The 11,318-nt window shown below is 36.1% G+C and overlaps 1 protein-coding gene across 1 annotated transcript; it reads right to left on the bottom strand.

Annotated features, from left to right (window-relative positions):
• Positions 1-294: 294 nt before the first annotated feature.
• PMS2 (PMS1 homolog 2, mismatch repair system component) lies at positions 295-11,309 on the bottom strand. Its single transcript, XM_086854789.1, has 15 exons — positions 11,173-11,309; positions 10,825-10,964; positions 10,383-10,469; positions 9,797-9,899; positions 8,935-9,118; positions 8,338-8,505; positions 6,997-7,094; positions 6,587-6,686; positions 6,248-6,332; positions 5,702-5,854; positions 3,781-4,675; positions 2,781-2,948; positions 2,192-2,292; positions 1,090-1,259; positions 295-713 (listed from the first exon to the last, which is right to left on the bottom strand). Exons 1-15 carry the CDS (start codon positions 11,190-11,192, stop codon positions 570-572), a joined length of 2,616 nt encoding a protein of 871 aa, XP_086710915.1. The 5' UTR covers positions 11,193-11,309; the 3' UTR covers positions 295-569.
• Positions 11,310-11,318: the final 9 nt, after the last annotated feature.

Here is an 11,318-nt window from a genome sequence, read left to right as displayed (position 1 = left end):
GCTATGATGCCAGACTAATTATTCTATTCAAGCCTTAAACACGGATAACAGGAAATTCATCATTAAATGCAATATTAAAGCTGTAAGTTATTATCTAATCAAACCCAGCTTTGGTATCAAAAATATTTTAACTTGTGTATCATTTTCATTTTCTTTAAAATTATAATATACATGATGTATAAACATAGAAAATTAATATTTGTTTTATGGTATTGCTAGGGACTTGAATTCACATTCCACTTCATTTTAAGAATCAGTGTATTTGCTATAAATGAGGTTCACCTACTCCTGATCTTTATTTATAAACTTATTTATTTTATAAAAGTTTTGATTGCTGCTCAAAGAAGTACAACACACAGTAAATTACAATATAAAATAAGTTATTTACATGAATTCCAGGATGTTGGTATTGATGACTCAACAGCAATTACAAGGAAACCCTACTGAATGCCTTCAAGTGCCATTATTTCCAACTTTGAAGACTAAAATTTTTTTACTCAAAATAGGGGAGTCACAGTAAAAGCTCAAAATATTGCCAAGAATTAAAATGTTAATAAAAAGACACTGACTTATTCTGGTGTAATCAAGTCTAAACTGACTATATGTCTCATAGTAGGCCTTCCATGGGGGCAGTTCCAGGGATGTTCAATCTCACCCATATGGGTGATCAGTTTTCTCATTTCCTGCACATTCAGTGCAGTTCCAATCATCACCTGCAAGCAAAGGAAAATAAATGAATTATTTCCTTTTTCCATTTGCCAGCTGACCAGAGCAGTAGTTCAGCCACTACAGTTAATAAATTCTGTGCAAGGCATTAAAAGTAAAAAACACCTACCAGACAATCAGAAGACAAAACACAGCTAACATGGTGCTCATGAGCACATTAGTTTGGAACAAAATAAAAAACTGACAGAAATATTTCCCAAGTTACACTAGATAAAACCATGAGGAACAGAAGGAAGGATATTAGCTGTTGACACTCAGCAGTAAATAAACTTGCCCTGCAATACACATACAGATACAGTCACCTGCACTACATCAGGAAACATATTTATTTATTTGAACACAAACATCAAGTGAAGTACTTACAGACTTCCTGCAAGCTCGAGAAGCAAACATCTGTCTGACCCTGGAGGGCCTGCACATCACTCCAGGGCAGTCACTCAACATGAAGATCAGCTCATCTATGTCTTGTGGACCAAAAGTCCAGTTTTTGCTTGTTGGCAATGATATCAATTTAACTCTTTGAGTTACAGGAGCTGGAAGGTTTGCAACAATAATAAAGAAACAGAGAAAAACAGAAAATTCCTTTTTCTTGAGAGAAAAACTGAGGAACTACTTTAAAACATTAATATGATGTGATGTGTGTATATACTAATGTTTAAATTTAATCTTTTGATGGATGTGATTAACTAACCAAAGTGGTAACTATGGCAGCGGTCTTTTAACATCAACAGAAAAAAGTTGTTTGCAAACTTAAAAGCAGGAAGATCTACTTTCTAACAAACCCTTCAATTTCAAAGGACATATAGTTTATGGAACTTTTTTGAGTTTATGTGACTACAAAATCACTATGGATTAATGATGGTAAGAGATTGATAGTAGCATTTTAGACCAGATAAACCCTGGGATATTCTGAAATGAAGACTATGGAAAAAATGTGTAGTGGCTTCCCAAATAGCAAAGTGGTACCACACTGCATTTTCATTATCCTCACTGTGAAAGGGAAACAATAAGGAGCTTGCAGGTTAAAGAATTTGGTCAAAAGAACAAAGCAAGTCAGTACTAAAGCCATAAGGAAAACCAAAGAAAATCAGTTACTAATGCTTTTTATTTTAAATTACTATATTTAGCACTTGCCCATATTTTTCCTTGCATGTGTACTAATAAAACAAAAGGATTTTAATGTAACATATCAAAAAAATGCACATCGAGTCACTTAGTCAAAGACTGACTCCAGCCTTCAAAACCTTCTTTAAAAAGATGGTGAGATAAATAATCTACAATGTTCTGTTAAATCATGCAGAGAGACCACAGAATCATAAGTCTTGGTAAAACAAACATCCCATATACAATAATCTTATCTCATCTTATTTCAAAGCTTCTGATAACACCCAAGGGAAATGTTGCATAATAAATAAGATTAAACCTTTGAGCTCTTTTACTTCAAGCAATTCTGGTCCAAACTCACCATTTTCATTTATGATAAAATCAAAGCCATTTTTTCTGAATATTTCTAGGTTTTCAATCAATACAGTTTCATTTACTGCTGTTAGATTGAGATTTTGAGGCCTGAAACCAAGAGAGAAAAAGACAGTATTGCATAGGTACACAGTGCAGAGCACTTAAGACAGATTTCACAAACAACCTAGAAATACTTAATACAGAGCTCTTAGTAAAACTTTTCACTCTGCTTTGTTAAAAGAAAAATAAAATCTCACTACTAAACAGCTACTTCCAAGTGTTACTCAGGAGAATGAAGCCAGTTGGGCAGCATTCCTTGTTGCAGGAACAGTCTCCAATATCCTACCAAACTGTGGGCTGCTATGAAATCCCACTGGGAAACCTGTTTGACCACTGACTTGCTGCACAGCTACAACTGCATCCATGGAACTTATGTTTCATGTGAGGATTGACTCTTTGAAACAAAGATTATAAAAACCACTTTATTCTCAAATGTTCTGAATGTGTGAAATGCTACATAAATATAAATCAAGACATCATTCTGAAACACTGAACTCAATTTAAAATGTTATTGTTGAAACACTGAAAATACTTACACTATCAGCTTCTGACCTTGGAGAACAGTGTGTTGTTGCAACATCTCAAAGTTGTATTTCTCATCAGTAGCATGTTGGTCAATTATGAAAAGATCAGAATTCAACTTTGCTATTATAAACCCTAAATTGAACTGGCCAATGATTTCCATCTTTGCAAACATTTCTTTACTGTATGCAAAAAATATAAAAAGAATATAAATTACACCTTTATCAGTTATCATGTAAAACTTAAAAAATTCTGTTTGTCCCCTGCAGAACACACTTTATATTATTAAAAAAAATTTAAAAAAATTTTTAAAAAAATTTAAAAATCACATTTAAGCAGGATATAAATCTGAAAAATTGAAAATCTGCCACTGATCGACGAGGCCATTTCTGGCATAACAAAATCCATTGTTAAGGCAGGATTCCCCCATTGTGATAATAAAATTAGAAGCAGGCAATATGGCAACAACCCGAATAAGTAACACTGAAGATGACATTGTGGCTTTGAAGGCAGCTGACATATCTGCCTCCTTTTCACAATTAGAAGACTTTACTAACACATTTTTTTAAATTCAAATATTAACAATTCACATACTTTTACTGTCCCCTGACCACCTGAAAGTAATTTATTTTTCCAGGTACATCTCACCAAATTATATTCACACAAGGGAATACAAGGTATGCAGTCTTTTCAATGGGTTTTTTTCTGTCATGAAATCTGGTGTTTCTCTGACTGCACTGCAATTTGCAAGGTTGATCTAAGCTGAATCTATGATGTTTGTGGCCTTTTTAGTGTCTTTTTCCACATTCTGTCTACCCTTAGTTCAAGTAGGTGCTCTGCCAGTAAAATAATGCATCAAATAGACTTTTTTGTGACATTAAATAAAAAATAGACCCAAACATAGCAGGTACATGTAAGCCTCTTGCCCACCCTCAAGACAGGTCTTTTATTTTTGCTTAACTAATTTTATTAACTGATGAACAAAATATATCAAACAAGTAGAAGTAGAAATACCTTATCTCTTTTCTTAATTCATCTTCTGCTACTTTATTGTCCCCAGGACTAATTTTTGCTTTAAATCTTCTGTAATTTTCAGTTTCTGTGTTTTTCTGTTGTTGCTGTATTACTTTTTTTACCTTTTCTGCCAAAACCTTCATAGAGAATTCAAGAGGCACAATTTTCTTTTTAACTTCCACCAGTACATCAACACTAGTGTTCTTCATTTCAGGATATTTACCCGCCTTTGAATCATCTGCTTTACTTTTAAAGTTTCTGCTTTTAAAACGTTTTACTCTTGGGGAACAACTATTGGCTTCTTGAGAGAACTTGTTTTGATCAGTCCAGTCATTCACTCGATCTAGCTTGGGTTCAGTGCCCAAGACCTGAACATCACAGTCCAATGACTTCTTACTACATCCAGCAGTTTTAAGACATTCCTTCTGCATCTGTTCTTCTGTGCTACAGAATTCTTCTTCAGAATTAATTGCACTTTCACTGTTGATGAAGCTTCCAGCTTCTGGTGTACTACAACCAGCATCTGACTCAGAAATGCTACAGAACCCAGAATCTGCAGTATCTTCTAATTTTCTCAAGTGTCTCCTTGGAACTGACACCTTTAAGTCCGACTTATGACAACTCTCAGCCTCCTTAGTCAAGATAGCCTTTTGAATCTTTACAGTACTCCCAGTGGTATCGAGTAACCTTTGTCTAGGGAAACTGTGCTGCTGTTTTACCTTTTTAGAGCTTTGAAAATTACTTTCTGTAGCTTGATGGAGAGAGAATGACTCCCTTAATCTGGCAAGAGTCATTATTCTTTTGCCTTCACCACTTGGATTTTCAGTCTCAGAGTCAGACAGCACTTCTGCCTGAGGCTTTTCTGTCTCTTCAGGAAGTGTCTTCTTCAAGTTACCTAATGAAATCAGAATACAGAGTATTTCAAGAATCTAAGTTAGCTGGAAACATGAATCAAATGATGTGGTTTAGGAAAGGGAATGAAAAGAGGTAAGAAAAATAGCAAACTGCTCAAAGGAGCCCTGAAGTTTCAGACAATGAGTATAGGGCTGAAATGCATTAATATCAAACACAGAAACAGTTACATCTTCAAGATATTTTATGGCACTACTAAACATGAATTTGTAGTCGCTTTCTAAACTGAAACAGTAATCAGTCCAATCAGCACATTTATTTACATCATCCAAAGAGTTTAATGACATAGAGACAATGAAAAAAAGTGAATTGCTCTTACACTTTAATGGTCACTATAAAATTTCATTGGCAAAGTGTTAAGAAGCTGGCATGATAGGCACTTAGAGTACATGGGATTTGCAGGTCATTAGAGGATTTCAACCTTGTCAACTGCCAGTCCAACAAGGATTTTACTGAAGGTTAATTTAAAATAACAATGAGAATCAGGCTACAACTGATTCTATATGTTAGCAAAAAGGAAAATTAGAAGAATGAATTTTTGAATGAAAGGAAGAAGATGAGATGATCTTAACTCCTTGAAAAAGCAATCTTGAAAGACTACACAGTCACAAGATAATCATCAGTTTATGTAGATAACATAAAAGAATCGAAGTTTAAAATCCAAAAAACTCATACTTAATTTTCATATTTTATTTATGACCCCTTAACCATTCTTTCTCAAAGACATTTTCATAAAAGAAACCACTAAAAGACCTCTTTAAGTATCTTGGGAGAAATCTTTTGCAAGCTTTATAAATTAATTCTGTGTTAGTTTTTTCCTCACAAAGTTGCCTGTAAATCCTGCTTGCTGGCATGTATCATTTCCATAACAATCACTTAGTAATTTAAGGTCCTTCTTTATTTTATTTTTTTTTTTTTCATTTCTTCTTTGGGTGTTTAAAAACACGATCCTCTATTTTTAATTCTCTGATATATATCATATTCAAAACTTCCACATCTTGTGTCCTACCTGCAACGTCCAGAAGTTTCTGATTGACATTCAGTTTGTTAACATCACTACCAAACATCTCCAGCAGAGAAGTCTTTAGAATTGCTAATAAAAACTTTTCCTCCTGAAGTAAAATTTGCCTTTTGTCAGGAGTTACGTTGATGTCAACACACTCTGGAAGAAAAAAAGAAAAAAGTAACTGCTTTACAAATAAAACGCAATGTTATTGCACAGAATTAGTTCTGGTTTGTTTGCCATTTTATCTGCAAATCACATTTAACTGTCTCAATATTCCAGCAAACAAAAACATGATACACATTTCCTTGTATTTAAGATGACCTTTTCCTCACCACTTAAGAAGTTATTTTTGAGTATAGAAAAGGTGGAGGGGAAAAATAGTGAAACCACAGCTAGACTATTTCTCCCTCATCAACTGAGCATTACAAAATCCCCAGAGTGCAGGAAGCCATAAGAATGAAAATGGCAATATTCTCTAAATACAAACACCATTGAAGAATAAATTGTAATAGCCTTTACTGAAGTTGCTAAAAATTATTTAAAACATACCAGAATCTACCCCAATGTTAAGGACAACAAATGGATACTGGTGTTTATTGTGTAAGTGATAAACTTCATTCACAATCTTCACAACCTGCAAAAAAGGTGAAAAAACAATAAACTTCAAAAATATTATTTTCTATTTTGCACCAGTGTATATTAATTAATGTACCAAAACATATATTGTATGATTGAGATCTTATTCACTCAAATAAACAACTAAGATAGAAACTTGAGACAGAGAAACTTCTACTACCAAGAAACAAACATACACATGAGCTACTAATCCTGAGGTTTTCAGAGAATATTGAGTTAGTGGGGCTGATGATAGGAAAACAACTCCCTCACCTTTGCTGGATCGCAGGGACGTTGATTGATAAAGAAGAACTGTCTGTCTGTTGTACTCCTCCCAACACCGTGATCACAACGAGAAATGAAGCCAGTAATACTGTTGGATAAATAATGTTAAGAGTAAGGTAAAATGGATGAGAAAAACATGTTTAAGGGCAAAGTATTTTATAAGGGGCTTAAGGAAGCACTATTATACAGCATCAGTGAGTTTGGTTATATACATTGCCTCTCCCCATTCCTTGTATGACAAAGGTTACTACAAAACTTTATCCCAATATCTACTATGCTGTCCTTGGCTTTTTTCAATAGTATAAACCACACCTTTTTATTTCTTTTACTTTTTTATTTTAAATTTCGGTTTATGGTAAAGTGCCACAGGCAGCAGTGGTCTGTACTTTCCTAATTACCTATAAAGATTTTGTGGCATGTCATCAGGGTTGAGTCGATATTCTTCACAAACAGCTTCACTAGGAGGAAGCTGAACAAAAGGAATAAGGCTCTGCAACTGAAAACAAGAAAAAAATGAGGGAAGAAAGTGAAACATCAAACCTATACAGATTTTTCCCTTTATTTTATTGTCATTTATTAGCCTGAAAATTTGAGAAAATGGTGGGTTTTGGCTGACCACTTAAAATACCCAAACCTACTAGAAGATAATAGCACTGATCACTGAGAAACAGAAAAATACCTTTAAGAAATGCCTGTTCTCATCCTCTGATACAACATATGCCTTAGTTATTTCACACAACTTTACATTAAATGTACACAGGCAGAACAGCAAAATGATTGACAGTTTGATCTAAATAGGTTTTATGTTAAAATAAAAGGCAAAAAGAGTAATAGAAGTTTCTTTTGAAATGCCAATAAAAAATGTGTTATTTGAATCACAACCTCCCTAAGAACAGTTATGTTTACAACAAACACTTTTCCAGTCATGCCACTGTTATTTTTTTGCCATTACAGTAGTTTCTATCAATTTAAGTACTCAATATTAAAAAACAGGCTATAAGCTAAACATTTTATTCGGATAACACTCAATTTCCAACTATGCTTGGTGCCACATGGCAAGACAAAGTTACATCCTCCTTCTCATCTTTCAGCCACAGCATGTACAGGTTTTGAGATTTCTGTATGGGCACTGTGGAGGGAAAAATTGTTTATCAACAGCCAGCTGCTATCAACCATTCAATATTTCTGATTATTTTAATATACAGTTGCAGAAAGGACGTTTTTGAGCTTTTTTTCATCTCTGCTCTCATCTAGAGGATAACAATTATTTTTATAGCTATTCCTTAGAAAGTATCACAGTCTACAGCTTTACAGGGGCTGACTGCAATCTCATTTAAAGGTTATCCAGAATAAAACTTAATTTCATAGAAGAGCTTGCAAAAGTGAATACACCTCAGTTTTCTGTTTTCCAGTTAAGGTTGTCACATCACACCATTTTAAGGATTTTTTAAAATTGCTTGTTCTTGTGACACATAACCCATTTGCTGGCACAACAGTTCTTAAAACGGGTTTCAGAGGGATATTAAGCCATAACCCCATCTCCTAAATAATTTCTCTTTCTTAAAACATCTCTGAGCACATCCAGGACTTTCAGAGGAAGCTGTGGAGGCTGCGGCGTCTCTCCTCTGTTAGCCTGTAGGGTGAGCTGCAGGCCAACACTCCATCCTCTCACACCTTATTAGATAGTAAAAATCCCTCTATAGAGCTACATTCTCTCTCTTCAATAATAAAAGCAATACCTGTTTTTGTCCAAATACTGCTCCAATGTTCTCCTTTAAACTGGGACTTCCAGCAGTGGATATCACACAGCTTTTTTTCCCTTGGCCAACTTGATTAGTGCAGTTAATCCGCACTCCTTTGGAAACAATACAGTAGGCCTGTAACAGCTGGACCATTTTTGTATATTCCTATTAAAGGAAAAAAAAGTTATATATATATATCTATGAATTCAATAAATGCATTCAATATCTGCAGGCAACAAAGAGGAAGGAGTTTTAAAATATTTACAAACTAAATTAATACATATATGAAAAATAGTATTTTAAAGATTAATAGGATATTTACAAGACTGATATTTAGCCACAACATGGCAGTCCCTGGTTTTAAAATACAGATAAGTGATCATGATTTCTTTTCAAAATCTGAGAATGTACCTTTAAACCCAAACACTGCAAAGCAGAAGAGAAAACCATACAAGACTTTTGTTATTTAATTAAGATGTAAGACAGGCATGAAATAGTCTGTAATCAATGCAGTCTACAGAGAACTGAATTTCATTCAGTAGTGAAAAATTCTACGGGACGACACTCCTTTGAATGGAGAATTTCTGACCTTACCTTTTTGATGTTTCTTTGGAACTCTTTATGCCGCACTGGTAACGTATAAAACAGCTGCTGGATGCTGACAGTTGTTCCTTGCTGTCGTGGGAAATGAGTCTTCTGAGTAATTTTGCCGTTGTGATCAAACACCAATCGAGTCCCAACCTTTGCTGACTTATGACAGGTGAAAATGGTAACATCACTAATGGGAGGAAAGAGGCAACAGAATTATTCACTGAGCACCATATCATCTCATCTACTCCTCATGTCAAGCAGCATGGAAACAACAGCAATACTACTAATTTAATTAAAACAACTCTTCCCCATAAACAACTAAGAACCTGCTCTTCAGAGTAGTATAACGTTTTCCTAGCTACACATTCTTATTTGTATGCCTTTCATTCCTCTTATAAAACTCAGTGTTAAAATCTAGTTTTGCTGAACATTATATTCCTCATTCAAAAAGATACCAGAAGCACTGTGTACAAAAGCCGATTTAAAATGTACAGTTTGTCTGAAAGAAATTTAAATACAGTCTTAATGAGTTACAGCCTAACAACCAGCACTCAAATATTACAGTGCTTTAAATCAGAGGATCAAACACTCATGCAAATACACAATCCCACCCTGTAAAGAGCTGCATACTTAAGTAACACTAAATTCTGTATATAAAATGATCAATTAGGTGCTTAGAATCATAGAATGATTTTGGCTGGAAACGACTCAGGATGATGACAATCTATTGCTCAAAACTGACTTAAGAGTAAGGAACTGGAAGTTTCCAAAGCCTCATTTTATCAATAATAACTGAATAACTGAAAGGGTGTAGTGTTTTTGTGCATATAGTAACTTTCTACTAATAATAAATAATATTAATTACCTTAATGCACACAGTGAACTCAAAGCTTCACCTCGAAACCCAAATGTTTCAACATGTATTAAATCAGAAAAATCTTGTATCTTTGATGTGTAATGCTTCAGAGCTGGAAAAAGATGTTTCAGATAAATACTTCACTTCAAAGTGACACTGGTCTATGCAAGTAGATTTTGTATGCATGTCAAGAAGCAAAAAACCTTCTGTATTATTCATTGTATTTTATGTAATGATTAAAGGCAAAACACTGCTTGCTTTCCCTTTTTTCCTGTAAAAAAGATTTCTTTAAAATCCTCATATGCACCTCTTATTTCTAATGATGATTAATGATTAAACATGAATTATTCCACATGAACGTTTATAAGATTTTCTCTTCTAAGATTATTTGTATTACTTGTGCCACTTAAATCAGCAAAGAAACCAAAGACTATTTCTGACTTACAAGAACTATAACCACAAGAGCACTACAGAAGATCAGTCTAGAGTTCCTCAAGTCTTGCAGGTAACACAAACATTATGTAAAAGCCAAGTGTCCATTAAATATGATTAGACTAAATGCCCATAACTGAATTATGAAAAAAACTCAACTTACTCAAGCCTTCAAAGTTTTCCTCTTCCACTCCACCTCCATTATCTGAAACTTCTATCAGTTCTGCTCCATGATCTTTAAGTTTTATATCTATAAAATTGAGTCATAAAGTATTTTAATTCTTTATGTTCACACATGGTGTTTACCCTGTGCTAGCCCAAGGCTACCGGCTGGCACAGCCTGATCACCATTGCTGCATAGACCATACGCTTTTTTCGTGGCCAAAGGGGTTAGAAATTAAATAATACAGTCTCACAGGCCACTAGAAATGCAGCCGGAGCCTGGGAATCAGAATGTTTTATTAACCTGAGGTGCAAAATCACTGCAAACACGCTTGGATCAAGCAGAAAGTATTTGCCCAGGTTTGTTAACGTGCACTCGGTTTTGAGGAAAAAGATGTACTTCAGAAGCCTATGAAACGTTATGAAATTCGAGGAAGAGTTACCGATGTTGGTAGCTCCGGCATCCAGGCTGTTTTCCACCAGCTCTTTCACGGCAGTGCCGAGGTTCAGTACAACCTGCCCCGAGCAGATGCGATGGACAGATCCGCGGTCGATGGGCCGGATGGTCCCGGCGGGCTGCGGGCTAGGGAGAGAGGGACAGCAAACCCCACTTAGGCTTCCCCAAGCGAGCTGGGAGGGGAGGCGGGAACCCAGTGGAAGGCGGAACCGCGCCGGCGGCCGGAGTACGGCCCGTGCGAGGAGCGCGGCTCCCGTGAGGGGAGCAGAGCGGCCTGGGCGGGGGGTGAGAACACGGGAACCAAGGCCGCTACCGGGTCACTGCACACACTCACCAGGGCGCAGCCGCCTCCATCGGGGCCCCGGCGGGGCGGGACGCGCCGCAGTCTCCTCAGGCTCCCGCCCCGCTCCGTCAGCGCCAGGAGCGGCCGCGGCGCGCCCGCCCCGCACCGCCTGCGCGCCCCGGCCGGACGGCACAACC

This window comes from Cyanistes caeruleus, chromosome 17 (genome assembly GCF_971803275.1).
Source record: "Cyanistes caeruleus chromosome 17, bCyaCae1.hap1.1, whole genome shotgun sequence".
Lineage (NCBI taxonomy): Eukaryota > Metazoa > Chordata > Aves > Passeriformes > Paridae > Cyanistes > Cyanistes caeruleus.
The sequence above is the reverse complement of the archived record's forward strand: the minus strand, read 5'-3'. Positions and strand labels throughout refer to the sequence as shown.

What these genes read in the sequence shown, in the direction of transcription:
- PMS2 (XM_086854789.1), bottom strand. Translation starts at nt 11,192, where the DNA reads ATGGAGGCGGCTGCGCCCTG. An exon ending in ATGGAGGCGGCTGCGCCCTG is followed by an intron (nt 10,965 to 11,172) that starts GTGAGTGTGTGC and finishes CTCTCTCCCTAG; the next exon opens with CCCGCAGCCCGCCGGGACCA. An exon ending in GAAACTTCTGGACGTTGCAG is followed by an intron (nt 4,676 to 5,701) that starts GTAGGACACAAG and finishes TGATTTCATTAG; the next exon opens with GTAACTTGAAGAAGACACTT.